Source organism: Oryza sativa, chromosome 5, assembly GCF_034140825.1.
Source record: "Oryza sativa Japonica Group chromosome 5, ASM3414082v1".
NCBI lineage: Eukaryota > Viridiplantae > Streptophyta > Magnoliopsida > Poales > Poaceae > Oryza > Oryza sativa.
Genome location: NC_089039.1, coordinates 20,408,476 through 20,432,955, shown reverse-complemented (window position 1 = coordinate 20,432,955; position 24,480 = coordinate 20,408,476). Strand labels below are relative to the sequence as shown.

The window sequence follows — 24,480 nt, the reverse complement described above, 5'->3', positions numbered from 1 at the left end:
AGTCTATAAACTAATATTTGAATTCAAATTCAAATTTGAAACGGGTATGTAAACTTTTAACTTATAAACTCTAAGTCTATAAACTTTAGGTGTATAAACTTTAGATGTATAGAAATACTATATATAAAAAATATTTAAATTCAAATTTAAATTTTAATCGGATATATAAACTTTTGATTTATAAATTTTGGGTCTCTAAACTTTAGATGTGTAAACTTGAGGTGTACAAACTTTAGGTGCATAAATTTACTAAAATAGGAAAGTAATGCGGTGTAAAAAAGGAAACCGCGTGGAGGAAGGAAGGTGATCGCTAGGGGCGATCGATCGCCCGTTAGTCTTTTCGACAAAGAACTATCGAGGTGGATCTTACGACAAATTAAAGAAAAAATTCTCACCGGTCATAAATTTTTTTGTTTAACATAAAACTTTGTGAACCGACAATTTTATATTTAAAATAAGTTTATAAAATCTGAGGTATTATTATATTGCAATATTTTTTCAAGGCAATTTTTATGCATTCTTGTTTCTTATGTGAGCATTTTGAGTTTGATCAAATCTTGTTTTAAAGGTTACACATTTTTGTTAGAAACACGGTACAAAATATAGGTAAGCACAAACACACGTACACATTTACCTTTAGGACCACACACCTACAGGTGGTAATGGGCCTAATTTTAGTCTATGAGGGCTGGGTTTAATATGTGATGGACTTAATTTCTATATATTTTTAGCCTAAGAATATTTGATGGATAGGTTGGTTATGAAAAAACTCATTGGTCTTGACTCATTACCACCTCTACCCACATCCTAGCGCTATGAGTATCTCCAAGAGACTGGACCGTCATATCTTGAGATTGACGAAGTCACCATAGATGTCTTATTGCCTAGTATTACTTTAGCTGCACAGGTAGTCTGATCGATAAACGCAGCTATGATGTGGACGACGGAACCGAGGATGGCTGTAGAAGATGATGCCCAGGCACAAACCCGAAAGGGGCCTCCCTAGATTGGAGGTTGAGGAAGCCTTGACCAATTGTGAAAACTTCAGCCATACCTTGAAGAACCATCGTTGGAGACAAGGATGAAGACTAACGCGGTCGCTACTAGATAACCGGAGATGAACATCACGGCCAGCACAACCTTCATTCAAGCAGATCCTCCATGAATTCCGACCATTAATTAATACGTTGTCCAAACGATGAATAATGAATTGAGTATTAATTATTATAAAATTGAAAATGGATTTATTTTGTAAGTATTTTTTTACTTTAAAAAAGAAAGCACTGTTTAACAGCTCGGGAAACTAATAGTGTGCTAAAAAAAATTGAGATAGTAGCTCACTCTAATTATTAAGCTGAATCAAGCATGCCCCAAATCTTACACATGACTCTTGTGCCAAGACTAAAACACAGGAAACAAATCTCATAAAGGATAAAACTACCACATGAAAATGACAATAAATGTTGTTGAAACACTTTCTTTGAACAGAGAATTGCTGAGTTACATTGATCACAGCCTTTTCCTTTGACTGCTCCTCACAGCAGTTAAATGGATGTCTGAAATGATTCTCGGTCCAATATGAATAATATTTGAGGACTTTTACAGTACAATATACTGCTAGTATATATGATCTAACAGTGTAGATTGATTTGGTTTTTTTAGTTAATTAGATTACAGTATAAAGTTTGAAAGGGTAATTTTGTCTTTTCTTTGTTATTCTATCATCAAATCGTGCTATCGTCACGTGCTTCGTCATCAAATAGCGCTCAGGATGCTCCTCCCCTAGCGCATGATAAGATCCAGAACCGGGTACTCCTAATTAGATTCAATCTAAAACAAAAATTACTAAAGTGTTGTTTTATTTTCTATCAAATTCTTAACATACCCTTCTATATACTGCTAGTATATACTGGTAGTATATTGTACCGTAAAAGTTCTTTAATATTTAACTGCTTTCAATAATCTACTGCTTTGTACAGAAGCTTGGGCACTCCCCTTTCCTCATCCACGCTTTTTTTTTCTCCACATGTACAATTTACAATCGCAAATGCAGACATGCCGACTGCTTTTGTCCACATGTTTGGTTCAGGCCGCTTCCCTTGGTTCGAAACACGAACTCAGTGTGTTTCTTTGAAATTTAAATGTCTGTGCTTTGCTATGAATTAATTTGAATTATATGCATGCACTCGTCCCTGTAGATAAACTTGATTTTAGGGATGAAATAGATAGCCACAATGTGTAGAATGACTATCTTGTAATATAAAAGTACATAAGGATTAGATGGTAAGAAAATATAACATAGACTTGGTGGTGTGGCAGTCTAGCAGATTCACTACCACCACCATTGCCTTCTTTTAGAAGAGTATATCTAGCCAGCTCCTCTGAGTTATATTTCCTTTTCTTTTCCTAACATACATATTGGCACATATCTATACTTTCTATATATATTAATAGTACATAACTTCACCGTATCTAGTAAGTACATAACTTCACCTTATCGGTTAAGAGGTAGGAAGCAATTGCCTTCTCTTGTAACTTACCATCACTTTCCCTTGGGGCTCAGGCACAAGCTTACTCCAGTCCGTCTTAGGAAATGGAGACAACAATTTGAGCTCAAAGTTTCTCAGCAAATGGCTCCAGATCGCCTTAATCTGCATGTAAGCATAGTTCTCGCCGACGCAGCTGTTCCTTCCACCGCCGAAAGATGTGTAAGAGAATTTCCCGCCGACCTTGTCCTCCTCTCTTCTAGGACCAAACCTGTCTGGATCATACAGGTGAGCATCCTTGTAGATGTAAGGCACACGGTTGCTGATCACTATAGGGCTAGCCATGGTGTGCCCTGCCGGGACACAGTATTCATGGCCTTCTCTCGTCCGGACGGTGAACTGCCTGAGGGCTGTCCTGACGATCATCGGCGCCGGAGGGTGCAGCCGGAGCGTCTCCTTGATGCAGATGTGCAGCATGTGCATCTCCATCAGGAAACCATAGTGATCTGTGACGATTCTGCCATTGATGATGCCGTGTTTTCTGACGATCTGATCCTGCTCGTCGACGGCCGCGGCCAGGAACTTCTCGTGGGTGAGCAGGCGAGCGCCGGTCCAGACGCTGGTATGGGTGCTCGTGTGCTTCGCGGCGAAGAGAACGCCGGTGATGAGGCCAGCGACCTCCGCCTCTGTCGTGGCGCGACCATCGGCCTTGTACCTGGAACAATGTTTTAAATAGTGGTTTAAGGCATTTAGCAGTTAGTTTCTCAAACAGCTATAGCGGCAACTATAGTAGGCTAAATGGAGCTATAGCGGCTAATTTGTACTTCCTCCATTTCATATTATAAGACTTTCTAGCATTGCCCATATTCATATATATATTAATGAATCTAGACATGACAATGCTAGAAAGTCTTATAATATAAACCGGAGGGAGTACATGAGAGCAAATAGATAGAACCCTTCTCAAACAGCTATAGCGAGAGATAGTGGTAGTTATAGAGGGAGATTTAAAACCCTGACCTGGAATCGATAAAGCTCTGGAGCACGTCCTTGTCATTGACCTCCTCCTGATCTCCCTGCTGCTGCTTGCGGGATCTCACGATGTCGGAGAAGATGGCGTGGAGTCTCTCGCGCGCCATGTCGCGGCGGCGGTTGGAAGGGATGAGTGGGGTGTAGGGGAAGAAGACGCTCATCAGGTTCACGCCACCCTCGATATCGCGGAACAGGTTGCAGACCTCGTCGAACTTCGTCCCCATCACCTCCTTGCCGAGGAGGCATCGGCCTGAGATCAACAGTAGTAGTTGCTCCAGTTCATGTTTCAGATCGACCGTGCCGTGTTGCCCCCATTTCGCAAAGTAGTCCTGCAGAACATGTAGGTGATGCCAAATTGTAAGTTACTGAAGCTTGTAATGACTGGGTGCCGTATGTACAAATCTTGATCTAATTAATCATCTCAAAAGTGTCATCCAACTGTAGTCAGGTTTCCCAAACTGTCGGGGTCGGAGTTACCGCGCATAAAAAAAATCACTTAAGACCTATTTGGCAGAACTCTCCAACTCCGCATTATAATTAAAGTGATCATGTGTAAGCTAATCTTCAGATCTTATAAAATTAGAAACTTACACCTCCAACTAACTCACAAGTAAGTGTCGTTCTAGAATCCGTGCAACTAACCCAACCTGACTTTGACCAACTTTGGAATATAATAGATTTTGGGCATACGAAAGTAACACAATAGATCAGATTTATCTTAAATTTGGAGGCAAACATAATCATAACACTTGCTAATTACAATTACACTGTTGCTTACCTCAACCTCTTGAACCATGGGATCAACATGGATCCTCAACCTGACCGGCTTCAGTGCCTCAGCAAAGAATCGACCCTGCTCGATCCGGGTGGCGTTGTCTACGCCATGGCCGACCTCTTTGCCGAACATAGGCACCGTGAACTCGAACAGGTCGCCATGGCTGACCTCCGATTCCAACCCTTGGAAGAAATGAGCCGAGACCTCCGGTCCGACCAAGAACGTCGCCTTCAGCAATCCGGCCACGCTTACGGTGAACACGCTGCCAAACTTCGCGTACAGCTGCTGCATCGTGGCTGGCACATCGCCTCTGAAGAGAGCAGGCAGGAGCCCTAGGAGAGCGATGCAATTCACAACGGGTGGAGGAGGTGGCGTTTTGCAGGTAAGATCAGAGGATTCAGATAGGCATCTTCTTCTTCCTCCTCCTAATGCAATCTTGGTGAGAGCTGCAGTGATGGCAAGAATGGCCATGGCAAGCCACATGGCACTGCTACTAGTTAACTCCATGTTTGTTGTAGCCTGAAGGTAAAACATGGAGACAATTAAGTAGCCTGGAAATGCGACAAGAAGATGAAAATGACTCTGAACTCTCATCTTGGATTTAAGTGTAGTTTCCAACCAATTGTGCATGTGCGATGATGGGAAGCTTAGTAAGCAGGCACAAGAAAGAGAGAGAGAGAGAGCATCAATTGGCTCTTTTCGCAGAAGAAAATGAGAATCTAATCCATATGACAAATTTCTGTTCATCTTGTAAATAATTCATGGGATAAAAACCATGCTGCATTCAAATCGAAAACTAGGTGTAATCTGACCAAAATCCACGGCTTAATGGATGCAGAATGATGAACACTCCAGTATAAAGTTCGACAGCTAATAACCAAAGAATCGGGTCATCTAATTAGCGAAATTGAGAACAGAGCATACCTGAACTGAATACAAAGCTATTCTTCAACCTGGCAGAACTGTGGTCTTCATGTAAGCTAGCAGAAATAGCCTCCTCTGAACTATATAATCTGCAGTGATGGAAACAGCACCTTCAGGAAGCATCTAATCAAAGATGAAGTGAATTGTCAATCTCTTGTAATAGCCTACTAGTATAAGTATTAGCTTGCGTGACACATGCCCACATAAATAATACAGGCTGCTAACCTGCTACTGTGTAGTACATTGTATGATTGACTATTGATCAATTTAGAATTGGGAAATCATGTTTTGTTTATGGTTATGAAACTTCTGGAAAAATTTGATAACGTAGATAATTATGTGAGATATCACTACACTAACATACAAGTTTAAATTTGACCTCAACAAGTTGAAAAAAAAATCAAATCTGACTGAATAGTACTTATACTACTCAGGGTGTAATTTGTTTTCTTATCAAATTTGAAGTTGATTTTTTGCAAGATGATAGATAAATAATGTACCAATATTGTCCCTTTTTTAAAGATTTTTTATAACTATTTAAATAGTATTTGAGATAACAAACAAGAGAGTAGACATACGCTTAGGTGAAAAAACAGAACCAGTTCCATTTAGAGTTAGCTAGTCGCCGAAGGATAATCAAAATATATATGTCCAACTGATTGAATTAGAAAATATGCCAATATGGACAATTTAGGTGGGTATAGCCTCGCTGCTCATGTCACAAATATGTCGTTTGCTATTTTTTCGGTCTTCGGGGATGTAACTCTGACGACCATACTTTTTATATACAATAAGTTTATGAGGTTACGAAAGTAATTCAAGACAAGAATATGCATACCAATTTTAAGTTTTCAAATTAAGTATTTTAGAATTCTTTTATGGTTGGAGTTTCAAAAGTTGCATAGAAATCAACAACATATTTGATATATATGTAATGCGCATATTTGATCATTACCGTGGAAAATATGGGTACCGGGTATTCACACGGCCTTCATGTTCGACTAGATATAGGAGGTATGTCAGATCCATGTACTATGTAATAGAAGAGTATATGTAATAGAAGAGTATGACTTGATCGTAATGTTGCCTTGTGTTATATGACAGGACCTATAATATCGATCGAGTATTATCATGTGATAGATTGGAAAACTGATGTCAAGTCCGATTAGGTTTTCCTCTTTGTAATCCTGCCCCCCAACCTATATAAGATTGGCAGGAAGCCCTCCAAAGACAAATGGCGAGATAAGTCACGATTAGATCATCAGATCAATACAATTCCCGTGGATACAATCCCCAAACAGAATTAGGGTCTTATTACCTTCGTTTCAGGTTATAAAACTTTCTAGCATTATCCATATTCACATAGTGTCTAGATCTATATATATATATATATATATATATATATATATATATATATATATATATGCGCAATGTTAGAAAGTCTTATGTCCGATTAGGTTTTTCTCTTTGTAATCCTGCATCCGTCTAATTTCGGTCTTGTGCGCTACATTTTTCTCTTACCGATTTTCAGAATTGACAATTGTCTTTTTCTAATCATATACAGGCAGCGTTTGCAACCGTGCTGCAAAACAAGGTCTCCAACTATAACCTGCTGGCTGCCTTGGGTGTAGCCGTGCAGGTGTGCACCACATTGGAAATGGTCGTATAAAAGCCACCACCTCCTATAATATTCTTGCGTGATTGATTAGTGTGCGGTAGATGCGGAAAATACGGAAACCAGATCGAGACGCCAAGAAGTCAACGTGTCCTGCTAATGGATTAGTTATGGTCACTATTACTTTTTGACAAAATTTTGTGAAACTATATCAAACTATTACAAAAGTACATATTCATTATAATATACTCCTATCATGTCTTATGACTACACACAACATGTCTTATGAAAAAGTATGGTACTCCTAGCAGTGATAAATATTTGTCATTCTATTCTAATCAAAACAAATATTTGATGTTCTAGACAATATTTGATACAATTTTGGGAATTTGATTATTAATTTCTGTATATTTAGAATAAATGTATAAATTACAATTTTATAAAATCTAATAACTTTAAGATGGTATGATAGTGCTTTTCATGGAAAAAGTTATATATAGCATTTCAAGTAAGTATTTGAGAATTATTGATGATCAAAGTTTTAAAAGTTTTTATCACCTTTTACGCGTCCCTAACACACGCTAGGAATGAAATTGGAGGCACTAGACCTCAGTGCACGGGAAACGTGCAATCCCACTGAACGCGCACGCGTGTGTGTACCCTATTACCTAGCCAGGACCAACCGAAGTCAGTCCCGGGGAAAGAGGGGAAAATCCCCCCGGGCGAGCACGAGTGTCGAACCTGGGGTTTGAACGCTCGCGGGCTGCGTGCCCACCAGCGACGCTTGCCACCTGAGCAAGCGCTCGGTCTCTGAACATCAAATATTTATTGTCTGCCGCAGATGCCATTCGATGCTAAGGAGAAGGTCGAGTTCAAATCACCGCAAATCTGGGGCCAGGGCTATCAACGCTACAAACGCCGACATCGGCGATGCTTGTCGACGCCATACACCTTCCTAGATGCGATGTCACTGACGCCTCATCCCTCTCCTTCGTGCCTTGGGATAGTCTCCGGGTCAAAACCTGGTACGGATGTTTGGAGTATTGATGACGATATTGTAGATGTGATCTTCTTAGGCCATCCCAACCCTCCATGTCATATAGTTTCCATAGCACTAAATACATTGACACATAAAAAAAAATTCTATGTGGCAAGAGAGTTAATGATGAGAGAGGTAAAAAGATGAAGAAACAATTTCTCATGCAAGAAACCATTTCTACACAAGAACCAAGAATAAAATTAAGGGGATAGGTGGATAAAAGGAGAGAGAAGAGAGGGGATTGGATGAGAATTTAATTTGAAGACACCATCCATTAAAAACATAGTTTCTACACATGATATCTATATGAAATGACAAGTATGGAAACTACTAGATGAGTTGGGGATGGCCTTAAAGACGTGTCGTATTGGAAGTTCCGTAATGGTGGGTATCTTTAGCGTTGGATCAGCTCTGATTGTAATGGTGGCGTCTAAGATCTGGACGTATGAGTGAATTTAGAGATTACAGTTCAGTTACCTTCTGACGTTATCTTCTGCTTTGATTTTACGTCACATACACATGGTGATGCTTCAATTGATGGAGATGGAAAATCGAATTATCGATCTCGACCTGACATAACATACATTGGTCGTCCTGTAAGGCATGTTTCTTTTAGTTTGGGATTATTATAATCCAGATTATTGGGAGTAAGCTGAAAGAAACAGACAACTTATTGAAGTAGCTTATTATAATCTGTAGCCCAACTTATTATAATCTGATAAGCTTATTTAGGTGAGCTTTTTCTAGATTATTGGGTGAAAAATTACCCACCATGCCACCCCACTCCCTATTTAGACTTGCAAACCCAATAATCTAGGCTCTAATAATCTAGGAAAGAAATAACTAACCGCGAAAGAAACAACTAACCGCTTATTCTACTACAGATTATAACAATCTAGTTTATAGTAATCTGACTCAATAATCTTATATTATAATAATCCAAGTTGAAAGAAACAGGGCTAATCCGATTTTTGATGGAGATTATGCTTGTGGGCGCGCATGGTGGCCCACAAACTGGGCCCTGCTCCTTATTGTGGCCTTTGTGGGTACGAATTCGGCGGCCCAAAAACCTCTGTGGGCTAAGGCCTACCCAAACCCGTACTTGTGCGGCCCAGGTTGGGTCTACGGGTCCACATGGACCGTCGGATCATAACATCTCGTGATGCGGATCGAGCTATAATTTTACGGAAGAGCCCCTGCTTTAACCTGTATTTACCGTTTAAGCCCCTCCCCATACTAATCACGGCAAAAACCCCTTGCCGCCGTCGACGCCTTCCCGCCGCCGCCCGACCTCGCCGTCGCCGCCGATCTCGCCGGCCACCTAGGTGGTCATGTAACTGATTCCGCGCTCTATCTTCCTCGCCTGTCTCCGCAGGTATGCTACACGGGCGCAAATGCGTGAGCCGGCTGGCCGCTGGCGGCGTGGTGGAGGCATCGCCGGCGGCCACCGTGGAGAGGCCAGCCTCGTACCTCCGCCAGCTAGCAGTGTTCCAGACCAGCAGGTTTATCTCTCGTTTTAAGCCTCCTCATTAGCCTTCACTTCTTCATCGGTTTTCCCACATCTCTGATTTAGGAGTAGCTTTTGTAGGTTTGCTCCTTGCAGTCCTCTCCCTGAACATATTCTGAATGTTTACTCTTGAGTTTTTTTTGGATAATGAAAATGGATTATATCTCTGGTCTCTATTGTAAGACAGGTAGCCATAACTTTGTTAAAGAAAAAGGTAAAAATAAAAATGGATGAAAATAGAACATAAGATATGGGATATTTATTATTGATTAGCGTTAAACCATGTAGATTTTTTAGCTAGCAATTCTAATAGAATTACAGCACCCATAGTGGAATACAAGACCATTGGTTACCAATTCCAAGAGTTTACTCTTAAATTCTGAAGTAACAGATAGGTATATTCATGTGCAGGAGAAATTATCAGTATCTGAACTGCAACAGTATGCTAAGTTGCTAACATGTTTGGTTTTGTTTATGGAATGGGACAAAATCTTTGCACATGCCAATTCTACACCAAGGGTAAAACAGGATAGCATATCTCACAGGGATACAATTACTACATGAAAATGAGAATGCAATATTATTGAAACACTCTCTTGTAACTCAGAGTTCAGTTACATTGGCCCCAGCCTTTTCCTTTGACTGCTTCTGCTTACAGCGGTTAAATGGGTGTCTGAAATGATTTTCAGTCCAATATGAATAATAATAATAATAATATTTATCTGCTTTGGATATCCTACTGCTTTATACAGGAGCTTGGCTCTGCTGGCGCGGAACGTCCATAACCAGTTACCGGTCCAGCAGCGATCCCTCTATGATTCAGCAAGCACCTGAAGCGTGCCAGTCTTGCGCTGAGCGCTGCTATTTCCCACTCCTTTGAAAGCTTCTCAAACGGAGTCCACAACCGCTCTTCAAATTAACAAGTGAGTTTTGGTGAGATAAGAAAAACTTTTCTGTTATTTTGGGATAAAAGTTTACGAATTCTAGCTAATCGAGTATATAAGAGTGAGAAGTCATGTATCTGATTATACCTGCAGCTGCTGCAGCACGTGGCCAAATGGTTTGCTGAATGTCAGACGCATCTATGTGTTCAGCCCACATGCATACCTCACCACCAAGAACCAACTTCTGCTGTGCCGGGTTCTTGATATTTCTCAGTGGTTCATTCATATAAAATCCATCCCATGTAACTTCCAAGTGATCTAGGTACCACTTATCCTGGTTGCTCACAATGCATCTCAAACCAGCAGCAACAACTTTCTCTGCAACTCCACCTCCAAGCCTGTTATAATTTGTGGTGAAAAATACTAGCTGTTAATTTCCAATAGCTGCACAAACAGATGATTTCTGGCTGGGTCCTCCTAATTAGGAGAAGAAACTGCACTATATAATGGTATTGAAACTTTTCTTGCAATCCTTTCACCTTTTCTTAATAAAGGTTTGCAATCCCATTACTTCAATAAATTTCCTTGTTTAAACAACATTCCTCTAGTTTTATATTACTTGTTGGACATTGCAAAATACAGATACTACCATAAGTTGTTCTCTATGAATGGGCATTTACTGACGTGTAAACAAACTATGCAAACTAATTTGTTCAAAGAGAAATTTAGTGCCATCACAATGATGTATAAATTGACAAATACCATCCAATGTAAGCATAACATATGGTCGCAGGACCAATATTAGAAATATCTAATGACATATTCCAGCTTGGTGATCTTTGCCTTCTTCAAATGAGAATGTGCTATATTTGAGATTTGGCAAATGTGGTCATTGTTTCTTATAATAGGCATGACAATATAATTTGGCAAGAGCATACAACTTTGTTTTATTTTCTTTTCCTAACAAGGATGCTGATAATTTTTTATATAATGACAATCAAGAGGCAGTTAGGAAATACCAGTTATGCACCACAGTTCTGCGGTCTAGTTTGTCTCCAAAGTTGTTAAAGGTTTCTTCCCTACAAGGACAAGAAAGTGTATCAATAGCTATTTGAAAGATCTAGATCTGCAAAACCAAGTCACATACCAGTTAATAACTTCGTAGCCATGTGATTTTGCTATCTTTTGAGCTCTCAATACAAAATATCTGTAGGCATCAGATTCTTTCATACCATGTTGGGCCAACCTGCACACCAGGAAAAATACTTCAGATTAGATCAAATGACTGATCATCCCTGCTACAGAAGGACCTGGTGATGGTGGTGAGTCGGCCATCACCAACACATCTACAATTGGTGGGATCTTCTGCAGGTAGAAAAATAGATGATAATGCATATGTCATGGTTATTTATGGGTTGATGCTTGGTTGCAAAATGTTTTGGCCTCAGAAACATATATAATTTTCATGTTTAGTTCTTATTTTTTTAATCTGTTCCAAGGCTCGGGTATTTTGCTACAATAAAGAGAAAATATTGTCAATAAGTGCATATCAAGTATGCTGTTGCTCTTATTCTTTATACTAGTTCTAGATAAGAGCATACCATGCTTTAACGCGTGGTGTGGAAGTCCAGCAACCTGAAATTCATAGTGAGTAATTATTAGATTACTAAACTACTATATGATATGAGATCTGCTGCTCTGCAGGGGAGATACTTTTGCAGACTTACTTGTATTGACCTCATCACCTCCCAAATGGACAAACTTGAACTTAAAAACCTTGCTGAAATCTGAAAGAGCATCAAAAGTTATTAGTGAATATTATACAAGATCATCAATTTGTTTTTCACAATATATTCATTATTCGGTTCGTTGAACTGCTTTTTTTTTTCCTTTTGTTGGTAAGTATAAGATAAATGGCTGTTTTTTTCTCTTTCAAAGTAATAAAAGTACCACTCAAAATATAACGTGATTTCTGTTGGTAAACCGTGAATTACCTGAAAGAATTCCATTAATCACTTGGAATGTAGATTCGCTGCTGACATCAAGTGGTTCTTTACAAGTAGCTGATGGCCACAACGACGGATAACCAACACCCCTAAAACAAAAAGAAATGCGCAATTTATTTGCAACCTTTTGATATTCCTACTGTCATATCTAGTTAAATAACTTCATCCGTAAGGCACTGTGCTTTCTGGATTTAAAAGGTATACCATGAGTACAACAAAAACAAAGGATTCAGGTTTTCATCAGTAAAACCTGAATAGTCATGGAGCATATGCTAGAGAAGAACAGCATTGGCATATTAAATACTTACCATGAGAGAGCATGGCCAGGAACATCAATCTCAGCTAAGACATTGACACCTCGTCGTTCAGCATACCTGCAGATTATTGATAAGTTATCTTACCTTGGTTAAATCCAACAGCATAGCTAACTGATCTCTAAATTGATCACATCATTCTCCAAAGAAGGAATGGGTTTTAGAGTTTTGTTTTTTATTTTCTGCTGAGTTCCCTTTGCAATATTTATATAAATTACTTAACGTGGTTTTACTGCATGCTCTTAGCTCCTGTTACTTCATAGTGAAGGTAAATAAATTCTTATGTCCAGCCATAACCTTAGAGTGATATTTGCTAAATTCTGCTCTTTCACATGAAAAATGAAAGACAGAAAAACTCACTGAACAATGTCGATAGCATCATCCATTGTATATCTCTCTGAGTAAGAGTATGCACCATTCCATAATTTTGGGTATGAAGGTATTTCTATAGGAAATGACTGTTCATCCACGATATGCCAATGAAGAACATTCTGCATGATGATAGAGTAAGCAGATTATATGATGCAACTAAAACTAAAGGAATATCTGGAGAAGGACCATTGCAATGGAGAGAATTATCAATCAAGATTGAAGAACTGGTTTCTTGTGAAAAGATCAAACCTACCAACTTGCTGTAGGTCATCGAATCGATTACGCTTTTTATTACTGGGACAGGAAGGTAATGCCTTGAAGTATCTGTAGGATGCCAGTGCATTGAGTTGAAAAAAGATCAGGTATTATCTTTCCTCAAACTATTTGAGGACAATAGTAGATGTATCAGATAAATCCTTTAAAAGAAAGAGATATCAGACGCTATTTTTACATGCACAATATTTACTGATTCTTCATATAAGCCTAGTATGGAACATGTGGAGTAAGTATGAGCATCCATCTTAGAATTATTCATGATGGTGGTTAACAACACCAAAAAAGAAAAAAGACTTGTGAACAAATGGAAAAGAGATTATGAAGAAATGGAATATATTTTGGTTCAAAACTTCTGATAGCTGTAAGGGTTTATATTAATGGAACAATAGGGATGGTCCCTGCTAGAAGTTCTGAAAAAAAGGACAATTCACGGCAATATGTACAAGAGCAAATACAAGATAAAGGAGTTCAACGGAGGAAGGTTACAAGGTACTATTTCTCCCATGGATCAATGCTAGCTTTCATTTCTAGTTTCAGGCTTATGATATGGTCAGTAGATTGTGAGTATGTTACTTTTACAATTTTACTTATGGGGGTGAGCAACATTAACTATCTGGATGCTACTGTTACAGTCAAGTATATTTATTACAATACCCTAAAGGCCTTGATACAACTGTTGTTGACAAAACCAATCCAATATTTAGAATATATCTCACCAATAAGAAGCCCTCGATAAGGAAATCTGGGCATGTCCGTGATGCTCCAAGGGGCAGACTGAAGTTCAATTAACCTTGAGGTGAAATCAAAGTTACACAATTGGCTAAACGTCTGCAACGATAGAAGGTACACTGTTAGATTGTCTGAAAGTGATCGTGTTGTCTTTTTTATCTATGATCATCCAGATGCATTGAGTGGATAAACCATGCCAAGTTACCTCCAAGGCATGAAGTGCTCCAAAAACTGTTTGGGCCTGCAATAAAGACATAGTGAGGTGACAGCAAAAAAAAAAAAGTGTCACAATTCCTAGAACTAAGCAACACGATTTCATTATTTTCCGTGAATTCTCAAAGGAAGAATGTCTGCAGTTAAAGTGTCGGCATCTGATGTCATATTCTGCCAACCTTTCATGTTGACAGCACAGTTAGCAGAGCATATATTTTTTTTATCACTAACCTCAATTTGAGCATAAATTGGACTTCCAGTTGCAGGCACTGACAAATTGTATGATTCATCCACCCCGAAGTTGAGCTGCAGAGGACAAAATCAACCAAATACAGGTCACAAGAAGGTAAGAAAAAAGGAGAACACCACAAGTTCACAAGGCTTTACCTCATCGCCGGGCAAATGCACGACGACATTCACACCGGCGAGCAGCGGCAAGCCCTGGGAGCTGCCATTGATGACGTGGTCCAGCTCTATCAGCGTCACCATCCTCTGGAACGCGTCCTTCAGGATGGCCTCCCCGTCGGCGTACTTGCTCCCCTCCGCCGTCATCCTGAGCTCCCTGCTGACGTGCAGCGTCTGCCCGCCTTTGCTCGCCGTCGCCGGCATTGGCCACACCTCGACGACGCTCCCCTCATCGGCGGCGACGGCGCAGGACACCACCGCCGCCACCGCCACCACCACCAGCAACCTCAGAGCCATCGCTGGCGCCATCCTATCCCTGCAAGAAACCCGGCAAGTACGGCTTCACACCTACTATATGTAGCAGAATCTGCAAGAAACGCATGGAGAATTTTAAGAGATTATATTAACTGCGACGAGGATCTCGCACCTACTTGAATGCAGCTTCAAAAACCGTCGCCGTCAGTAACGCCGGCGACCAGACCACGCCGGAGCAAGAAGATGAAGAGAAACGCCGTTGCCGATTGATCCGGGGATGTGCCGAAGTGGAAGAGCTTAATAATGTGCACGCCAGCGACTAGGTGGGTGCAAGAAAAGGCCGCAACTTTTAGCGCCCTTTTGCCTCTGCCTTCCCGCCTTTTGCAAGAAAAACAACAAGAAGAAGATGATAGTGCATCCTGCTCCTGCTGCTGCTGCTGCTGCTGCCTTTATGAATTGTGCCAAACTATGGAGTGCACAGGTGGATAGCAGTGGCAGTAGAGAACATCAGTAACAATGGTGGCTAATGCAGCCACAACACAAGCATGTGATGTGATGGTGTGGTATTAGTGTAGGGAGAGATCTGTGCTTGGATGTGGAGGAAGGGTACTCTCTCCGTCCTAAAATATAAGATTTTTATTTATGAATGTCCAGATTCATAACTAAAAATTGCTATATTTTGGGACGGGGTAGTAGTTAATTAGGTTGGTAGGATAGGGTAGGGGAGAGAAATGTGGATGTTTTGGATGAGTGATGATATTGTTAACAATGGAGTCTTTTTTGCTGAAATGATCAGAGGAGAAGAACTAAGGGAATGGAAGGGAGTGTGCCTAGCTGCCATTATCAGGTAGGTAAAAGTAGTTTACTGACAAATGCCGAGCGTTGGAGTATCACTTAAGATTGTGTCTTGTGTAGTTGTGTGCTTAAAGCATCGAGCTTCCGTCTCTTTGAACGTGTGTTAAAATAGCGTACCAGTAGATTACATGTGTGTAGGTAGTGTACGTGGGTGATGTGTAAGTGCATGTCTCATTAGGAAAAATGATAAAAATAGATTATAGGGACAGAGAAAAAATGATAACAATGAATGTTGCTGGATTTGTTTTTCCTTTTTTTTCAGGATTTTGGTTGGCAGGAGCTCTATTTACGGTGTGCAGCAGTAACAGAAGGGGGAGCATCTGTTGGCGTAATTGGTTTGGTAGATCACATGTACATGTCCTTTTCTCCCTGTCCAGTGCATGACTACTGACACGTGATGGTCCTTGATCTCGTGACTCGCTGGGTCTCGTGGTCTGCCTCGGATTATGCTTACTCCATTCTGGTTTAGTCCCTGGATCCCATAGAAAACCAACCAAATACCGAATACCGAATATGATATATTCTATTGTTACGAATCTGGATATATATCTGTCTAGATTTGTTGTCTTAGAATATATCATACCCAATTCTATATTCACTTTTTTTAAAGGACAGAAGGAATACCTAACTCTTAATAAATAATAAAACCAGACCAATCTTTTTCCATGTGCCAGTGAGAGAATGTTTCATGGCAGGGATGGGAGACTGATCTTCTATTTGCTTAGGATGATCATCCGCATGTGTAATCTGCAGACCTGCAGAAAACAAATTCATTAATAATCAGGCAGGGGGTGCAACCTGCATTTGAGTGACCATCCTAAACTGGAAGGTTGATCTTGCTGTAACCAGCATGTTAGGCACTACTGAACTCATAATTAAGGACTACTGTTCGAGAGTAGTTTTCACATCTCGTGCTAGATTAGTTCCGCAGGAGATTCTACCAGATTTCTCCTACCGTCGGTTGCCATGATGACCGGGCTTACTTATGGTACAATAAAAGCTCAATAACAATTTCAAATAAAAAAGTTAAATATTTAAATATTTTTTTACCGTGTTAACTGGAATTACCATCGGGGGTGCTGTAACCCTTTCGATGTACAGTAATTAAAACCCTGGGGCTTTGCGCGATCCCGAAGAGCAACAATCAGTTGCCTTTCCGTAACGCTGCTGGAATCTCCGGTTTTGGTCAGTACAGAGCTTAGCCTGTCCAGTTAATGTTGCGTGCGACTGCGTGCGGTGCGGCCATGTGCAGCTGCGGCTCGTCGTAATCAAGTCCATCAGGACCATTAGATCTTATCCGTTCTTATTTTAGAGAAAGAGAGAGAGCTTGGGCTACTGATCCAGGCTATATATGATTAGGGCATGGCTAACTCAGGGTACCCTCTCAAGTACCATGTAGGATGGGACAATACTCCCAGAAAGCTAATTTCTTATAGTGCTAGTTACTTTAAGTGGTAGTCTTACATTTTTATTTCAGCTTCTAGTGTTTTTCCATTTAGTCCTCATAATTTTTCAATTTATATAGAAGTTCAAATTTTACACTAAACACCTCAAAATCTAGAAATTAATATAAAATCTCTCCTCCACCCTCTTCTCCCTAGTTCCCATTGAAACCCAATCCCCCTCCCCACATCTCTTCCACTTCACGCCTCTCCAGCTCGAGTTCTCCTCCCACTGCCTCTCCTCTCCTCTCCCCTCCCCGGCGGAGTGGACCGACGCGGCGGTGGCAGATCGAAGCGGTGGCGGCAGCCGGGATCGACGCGGCCCTTCTCTCCAGTCCACTCCCTCTCCACATTCTTCCCGACGTGGGGTGGCGGCTTGGGGTGAGGCATCTCTCCAACACGGCTCCTCGCCCGTTCCTCGGCCAAAAGCTGACGAAACTATGCGGCTCTCTGCTGGGGTCGCGGCTCTATGTCGGGGTGCGGTCCTGGCCGAGCTGTTAGGAACCCAATTCCTCCAATTCAATAGCAAAGATCCACCATACAAGCAACCATTGTTTTGGGGTGAAAAAGAAAAGAAAAAACTAGGGAATACAAGTTCTAGAAGCTTCTAAAACTAGGAGAGGTAGCTAGAGGTATGAAGAGAGGTAGAGGAGAGAGATCGCCAAGGTTCCAGCCCGGAACCAGGACGCCGCCGCCGCCCGTGGCCGAAGCCGCCGATGTCTGTGTTCTGTTCGATGCCTTCCAACAATGCTGCTGCTGCTTTTGTATGCTGCCCCTTCTGCTTGCTTGGGCCTCGCTTGGACTTGGCTAGCTTGGCCCATATACAGCCCAATTACGTTCCGTTCAGCTGGACAATGCCGACAGGCCCTACACGTTAGTGCACCGCGTGTAGGCGCTGCTCGGCGAGCACCAAGGCACCAAAGCATTATGTATCGTTGAGAGTTGTGTTCACATCAAATACATTATATATGCACTACTTTCCCAGCCCATGTTTCAGTAGTTTGATGTCTCTAATTCAATTGACATTTCTTGAGACAAAATAAAATTGGAGGAGACACATGATATATAGTGTGATGGAATGTGTATGTCTAAATTTATGTAGTACATCAGCCACTAATAAGGTTTTTTTTAAAAAAAATTGTGTATGTTTTTTTTTCTGCCTGATAAGAAAAAAATATTACCCCATTTTTACTACCATTAAGCATTACTAGCTTTTATCACGACACAATTCTTCGATTACTCCATACCGGTATAGCCTCTCTCTTAAAGGTGCGTTGGCTCATTTACATGGCCTCTTTGGATCGAGATTTTCTTTTGGGGTGTATTTTTGTGAATAATGTTACGATAGCAGCATCAGCATGCGCAGAACGTCATGGGAAATGCTGCTATTGTCAACTATTTGGACAGCCCATGCAATATATATACTATTATGAAATATACTATTATGAAAGACACTGGTGATTGTGGTTTTGCCAACTTTTATACTTTTTGCAAATTAGTTCCTGATGTTTCTTGATATTATATAATAGTATAATGTTTGTTTGAATCAAGTGAATATTATGTATTCAAATAAGCAAACAAGTTCATGATATATTATTAATATTTTCTTTTACTCGTAGCAAAGTGTGGGCATTTTGCTAGTTTGTGGGTAATAATGCTTATAAAAGAAAAAAAATCAGTGTGCAATGAAAATGCTCCTTTGGTTTTTAATAGTTAACATTTGGACATATGCTTAATCATTCATCTTATTAAAAAATATAATATGTAATTATGATTTATTTTATCATTCAAGTTATTTAAAGTATGACTTAATTTTTTTTATATTTGCATAGATTATTTTTAGTAAGAGGAATGTACGTAAAAAAGCTAACGGCATCATATATTGAAAATCTGTTAACCGAAGAGATTGAACCTTCGAAATGGTTATAAGAAATGTTGATGTCTTAAAACATTTATCTTGAGATTATTTATTTATGCACTAAAAATACTCACACAGTACAACAAAAACCTCATATAGAGACACTTTATAGAGGCACTTCAAAAATTGCCTAGAAAACTTTTACTCTGGAGACATTTTCAGCTCAGTTTATTAGATTCTATTTTGTAGAGGCATTCTTTCGGCACTGTAAAATGCGCCTGATATGTAAAGGCATTTTCTTGGGATATTTCAAACTATGTAGAGACACTTTTTGGATGATAATGTGTACTAAATGAATAAATATAAGCAACTAAGGGCACAAACATACAAGTAATTAATGACATGGATTTGAGTTGGTTAGTGCATTGAAGATAAAAATGATTCGTCCAAGAGACCATGAGTTCAATGCATGACAAAACGCAAAGGAACTATTTTATTCTTATTTTTTGGACTGGTTTCATATGTTTGTGGTACAATTTAATGTTTCTAGAAAATGCCTCTACCATCTTATAGGCATTTTATAAAATATCTCTTCGTTTGTAGAGACAATTCACCATAAGACACCTATTAGATATTTTTTAAAATACCTCTACAGTATTGTAAAGGCAATTTTCTTGTAGTGACAACACTAGTGTCTGTAGTCACCTTTGTTCTAGTTTTTAGCATTTTTGTCGTTATGGTTAACTCCTCCATTATCAAGGCATTTTGTGAAGACCATTCATCATGGCATAATAGATTATCATAAGGTTTTTCTTTAGATGAAAATCGCATGGAAAATAGGTTGTGGTGGCGCCAGGGTACTATGAGGCTTGTCCATCGAGGGATGCTTCTTTTGTGTGATATCTTTACATGTCGGTCTAGAGAGTCGCCTTGTCAACATATGGCAGATGCAGCTGGTGCTGCGCGGTGCTAGGACATTATCTGTGCCGCTTTGCACTTCTTTTCCTACTTGCCCCTACACGTGGTAGAGAATACGGTTTGAACTTTTTTTCACGACTTCCTCAAATAATCCAATAAGACATGGCATGACCACCAAGTATACCAAACAATATCTAAAACAAAGCATCAAATGCAATGATGCAAAACTTTACATATCACCTCTATCTGTTACATACCACTTGTACAACTAAGACGCACACCAAAAAGAGAGAAATTGATGAGATAATGAGTCAGTCCTCTTGTCGATACTCCGCCGGTATGTGGGGTCCAGGCAAAGATGAGTCAGGTGGGGCCCAACTCGATGTCGCACGTGCACTTCCTTTTTCACCAACCCCACCGAGAAGTTGCTATAAAAGGACCAACAATCTTTGCACACTATCCTCCACAAGAGAAACTAGGATCTTCAAGTATAGCTAGCATTGCGCCCTCATTTCATCCATGGCAATGCAGCTGTCCTTGCCTGTCTTGCCAACGGGTTTTCGTTTCCATCCAACCGATGAGGAACTAGTCATCAACTACCTCCAGAGGCGTGCTACCGGGCTATCGTGCCCCATCCCCATAATCGCAGATGTCGAAATATACAACTTCAACCCGTGGGAGCTTCCATGTAAGCCATATGTGTAGTCTAGTGTGCATTAATATTTATGCTTGATTATAGAATGGATGAACTTACCAACTACTATACACAATGTGTTAATGATATTGGTGTTGCAGCCATGGCTCTATTTGGGGAACATGAGTGGTACTTTTTTACACTACGCGACCACAGGTACCCCAATAGTGTGCGCCCTAGTCGCTCAGCGGCGTCAGGCTTTTGGAAGGCCACCGGCACTGACAAGCCCGTCCAAGTTGCTAACATGCAAAGCACTCCTGTAGCTATGAAGAAGGCACTTGTATTCTATGTTGGCCGCCCGCCCATGGAAACCAAGACTACATGGATCATGCATGAGTACCGTCTCACAAACACGGGAGGGTCCACTGCCTCCCACCCATCCTTGTCTTCATCCACCGCACACCCTTCTGTGAAGGTACAAACAACACAAACTATATTGAGAAATTATTTTTTTTCTTGAGAGAATGGTCCTTCGTTTTTAGTGTGTCGTCTGTTTAGTTATGAAATTCTTTGACAAGGTAATACATGACAAAATTCGACTTCTGTAACTTGTAGAAAAAACTAACTACACTCCTCCTTGCAAAAGAAAAAACAGAGTACATATTCCATTCCTAGTCGATCTCAATCGTTAGTTCATCATATATGCAAGGCTTAATATCTCCCCCTTTTTTACTGATCTTACCAATAGATTAACCATGTTATCATGGATCTATATGCGTATATATGCAGCTAGACGAGTGGGTGCTATGCAAGATCTTCAACAAGTCCCCAGAGCCGGACAACACCGCACCACCATCAAACGTCGTCTCACGGTTACAGTGCTCGCCGCCGCTGCCGCCGCCGGCGGCACCGCCCGGCAACTACCCGCCGCTGCCGGTGGGTGCGACGAACGACGGCGGCGTGTTCGCCGGCGCCGGCGACATGCTCTTCACCATCCAAGAGCACCAGGAGGGAACACCATCGATGCTGCCGCCGATCCCTAACCTTGAGCCACCGGCGGCAACAATTGGGAATTCCTCTCTCAATGGCACTGCTGCTGCTGCTGCTGCTGCTGATGGCCATGGCCGCCTTGAGGAAGAGGACACCAGCGCCTACACCTTCACCGACCAGGAAATGGAGCAGATGCTCATGGACCTGATGGACCAGGATTTCTTTGGCAATGATCAACCCCAGGAGTGAACTGTGTGGTGGAGTGATTTTCATATCATTCCATAGCTCTGATCTGTGCTGGAGAGTGAATTTAGTATCTATTGTACCAGATAGAATAAAACCAGAAAAGAAATAAAAGAAGGCCAAAGAAAAAAGCAAAAAGAAAATTGTATAATTACTAGGTTTGGATGCCGTCTGTAGAACCTTGTGTGCTATGTAACTTTTTTCTTTGTATTTTGGCATTTTCATCATATTGTGTCATAAATAAAGCAGGGCTTTCTTTTGTAGTTTGCCATCTCAATCTTGCACCGTGATGTTATAAAAAAACAAAATTAATTATTGTGCTACACTGTACTTTTGGCTGTGTTCGGCAGCAATCTTTCCCAACTCATCTTCATCGTCTTTTGCACGCACCCTTTTTAAACAGCTAAACAGTTACGAAAGTTGTTTTAAAAATTATATTAATTCATTTTTTAAAAAGTATCTAACACTTAATGAAGCGTGCGCTAACTATTTACTTCGTTTTACGTGCACGACAGATTAGTTCCAAACCTCACAATCTGAACACAGCCTAAAACGTTTCGGGAAGAACGCATGCTAGCTGAGCAAAGGCTCTGTTTGAAACTTGCCGCCGGCAACCTTAGCTCTATAACTTGGCCGGTAGGAGGGCGAGCCTTTTGGGCCTATTTAGCACAGCTAGAGTTCAGCCAAACAGTTTCAGCTCTATCTAAAAGGGAGCGAAGTTGGGTGGTGCTCTCTCACAAAATGAACTAGAGAGGTGGAGCTGGGTTTAGGCAACTCTATAACTCCACTCCAGACCCAACTCCTGAAGCTTATTTAGCACAGCTAGAGTTCAGCCAAACAGTTTCAACTCTACCTAAAAGGGAGCGGAGCTGGGTGGTGCTCTCTCACAAAATGAACTAGAGAGGTGGAGCTGGGTTTAGGCAGCTCTATAACTCCACTACAGATCCAACTCCTGAAGCTAAATTTAAGAGTTGGGGCTCTATCTGTTACTCTTAATTTCCTAGACAATGATATGTTTGGGGAGGTTGCAGCGGAGCAGCACTTGTCTCTGGCGAGGAGCCCAGTTGCAACGAATGGGCCTTAGGTTGGGCCTTATTATGGGCTGTATGGGATCCTCCCTCTTGGGCCTAGTTTAGATGGGCCTCAAGATCCACATCTATGGCCTGAAGAACTTTTTGTCAAATTATGGCCCATCCATAGAAGCTTTAGGAAATGTAATTAGTTCATTTTAGGTTCCTCATGTTGACGTCAACTTTGAAATTCATCCCTGAACCTCAATTTGCTAAACCAGTGTACATGAGATTCCAAGGCAGTATAGTGCTCGGTTCCGACTAACGTGGTGGCTGAGTCAGCGTGAGATCCACATGTCAAGGCACTTCAATCTAATATAAAAAAAAACAAAAAAGGTGGACCCCACATATTAGTGACACATTCTCCCCTTCTCCCTCTCTTTGTATGCCAGCCCAACCACTCCCCATTTTGCCGGCCATGTCGTTCCTCTCGACGTTGTTGTACGACCTCTCTGCCAGCGCTGAGCCCACCCTCGACCTGCACTCTCACCCTTCCTCCTCCAGTCCTCCTGATCCCACTCACCAGTTGACCTAACAGCAGGCGGGTCGAAGGCCATCAAGGAGTTGCATCGACGTCAAAGGCGGAGGAGCGGCCGCCAGAGGCCATCCAGGAGCTGCATTGGCACCACTGTACATGCTAGCTTTGCTCATGGCGGTGACCATCTCGTTTCCGCTGCTGCTCCTGCTCAACATGACAGGAGTATTGTTCACGCCGCGCACTCCTCCTCTAGCTCCGTCCGCCTTAGCCAGCGCTGAGGATGGAGAAAACGCCGACTTTTTCTTCTTCCCCTTCCTGACCCTCTACAAGAGTGTCCATGTCCTGCTGTTCATTGACACGGACACAGTGCCGACGTCAATAGACCTGGCCACCGACATTGCGTCTGGCCTTGTTGTCCTCCTCTGCTTGCCTAACCTCGCCAACCTCATGGTGGGGAAGCACAGCAGCGACTGGTGGTGGTGGTCTACCATGCAAGCACGTTCGTCACGGAGTCAGCAACCTCGTTGACCCCCTACTTCTGGGGGGAAGCGGCCGGTGCCACCGAAGACGCGAGACTTGGAGGCCGGCCACCCTTCTCCTTGCCGCCAGCCGAATGCAGGACACCACACGCGGCCTGCCTTCATGAGGATGAGGAAGAGAGGGGAGATGGGGGAAGAGGAAAGAGTTGGTGCTAACATGCGGGGCCCACGTGGGTCCCATACTAACTCAACACATATGACCAAAGTTAAGCACCACATTGGACAAAATCGGGAGCCATACTGCCTTGGGATAAAAGTTGATCTACTTTTGCAAGTTCGGGGACGGCTATACCTGGTATCGTAGTCTAGGGGCGAATTTCAAACTCCGCATCAAGTTAAGGGACCTGAACTAAACTTATTCATAGGAAATTTCCATCTCTACTCAGCCTACAAAGGTGTTCCCTCTTCCAATATAGTGAGTTAGTGACTTATCCTATTAATAACCAAAAACTAACCAACAATCCGAAATTCTGAATCATGAAATGATTACCTATGCAATTAGTTGTGCTTTAAATGGTACTCCCTCCGTCCCATAATATAGCAATCTAGGACGGGACACTTCATAGTACAACGAATCCAGACATGCTTCCTGTACTATGAAATGTATTATGAAATGTCACG

The 24,480-nt window shown here is 41.4% G+C and overlaps 3 protein-coding genes and 1 long non-coding RNA gene across 5 annotated transcripts; 2 read left to right on the top strand and 2 right to left on the bottom strand.

Moving 5' to 3' along the window:
• Nucleotides 1–2,208: 2,208 nt before the first annotated feature.
• On the bottom strand, nt 2,209–5,383 carry LOC9269876 (obtusifoliol 14-alpha demethylase). Its single transcript, XM_015782465.3, has 4 exons — nt 5,218–5,383; nt 4,297–4,812; nt 3,507–3,847; nt 2,209–3,201 (listed from the first exon to the last, which is right to left on the bottom strand). The coding sequence occupies exons 2-4, from the start codon at nt 4,798–4,800 to the stop codon at nt 2,502–2,504; spliced, it is 1,545 nt and encodes a 514-aa protein (XP_015637951.1). The 5' UTR covers nt 4,801–4,812; nt 5,218–5,383; the 3' UTR covers nt 2,209–2,501.
• Nucleotides 5,384–9,935: 4,552 nt separating this feature from the next.
• On the bottom strand, nt 9,936–15,105 carry LOC4338802 (beta-hexosaminidase 3). 2 transcript variants are annotated; one of them, XM_066310813.1, is made up of 15 exons: nt 15,005–15,105; nt 14,560–14,893; nt 14,404–14,478; nt 14,165–14,200; nt 13,947–14,058; nt 13,208–13,278; nt 12,943–13,073; nt 12,577–12,642; nt 12,257–12,357; nt 11,990–12,049; nt 11,864–11,897; nt 11,410–11,508; nt 11,282–11,341; nt 10,410–10,660; nt 9,936–10,287 (listed from the first exon to the last, which is right to left on the bottom strand). In XM_066310813.1, the coding sequence occupies exons 2-15, from the start codon at nt 14,884–14,886 to the stop codon at nt 10,115–10,117; spliced, it is 1,596 nt and encodes a 531-aa protein (XP_066166910.1). In that variant the 5' UTR covers nt 14,887–14,893; nt 15,005–15,105; the 3' UTR covers nt 9,936–10,114. The 2 variants fall into 2 exon arrangements, with proteins under 2 accessions (XP_066166910.1, XP_015640654.1); XM_015785168.3 differs by having other exon boundaries at nt 15,009–15,105.
• On the top strand, nt 13,933–15,647 carry LOC4338801 (uncharacterized). Its single transcript, XR_010741587.1, has 3 exons — nt 13,933–14,073; nt 14,433–14,911; nt 15,019–15,647. It is a non-coding gene; the product is annotated as an uncharacterized lncRNA (long non-coding RNA).
• Nucleotides 15,648–20,345: 4,698 nt separating this feature from the next.
• On the top strand, nt 20,346–22,035 carry LOC4338800 (NAC domain-containing protein 67-like). Its single transcript, XM_015782973.3, has 3 exons — nt 20,346–20,593; nt 20,701–21,014; nt 21,329–22,035. The coding sequence occupies exons 1-3, from the start codon at nt 20,425–20,427 to the stop codon at nt 21,776–21,778; spliced, it is 933 nt and encodes a 310-aa protein (XP_015638459.1). The 5' UTR covers nt 20,346–20,424; the 3' UTR covers nt 21,779–22,035.
• The last annotated feature ends 2,445 nt before the right edge of the window (nt 22,036–24,480 follow it).

Excerpts from the sequence above, each read along its gene's own strand:
- LOC4338800 (XM_015782973.3), top strand. The coding sequence starts at position 20,425 with ATGGCAATGCAGCTGTCCTTGCCTGTCTTGCCAACGGGTTTTCGTTTC. Across the intron at positions 20,594-20,700 it reads CAACCCGTGGGAGCTTCCAT|CCATGGCTCTATTTGGGGAA; the intron begins GTAAGCCATATG and ends TTGGTGTTGCAG. Across the intron at positions 21,015-21,328 it reads CCGCACACCCTTCTGTGAAG|CTAGACGAGTGGGTGCTATG; the intron begins GTACAAACAACA and ends GTATATATGCAG.
- LOC4338802 (XM_066310813.1), bottom strand. The coding sequence starts at position 14,886 with ATGGCGCCAGCGATGGCTCTGAGGTTGCTGGTGGTGGTGGCGGTGGCG. Across the intron at positions 12,358-12,576 it reads CCTGGCCATGCTCTCTCATG|GGGTGTTGGTTATCCGTCGT; the intron begins GTAAGTATTTAA and ends TTTTTGTTTTAG. Across the intron at positions 11,509-11,863 it reads ACACCACGCGTTAAAGCATG|GTTGGCCCAACATGGTATGA; the intron begins GTATGCTCTTAT and ends CCTGGTGTGCAG.
- LOC9269876 (XM_015782465.3), bottom strand. The coding sequence starts at position 4,800 with ATGGAGTTAACTAGTAGCAGTGCCATGTGGCTTGCCATGGCCATTCTT. Across the intron at positions 3,848-4,296 it reads CCATGGTTCAAGAGGTTGAG|GACTACTTTGCGAAATGGGG; the intron begins GTAAGCAACAGT and ends CATGTTCTGCAG. Across the intron at positions 3,202-3,506 it reads CAGAGCTTTATCGATTCCAG|GTACAAGGCCGATGGTCGCG; the intron begins GTCAGGGTTTTA and ends ACATTGTTCCAG.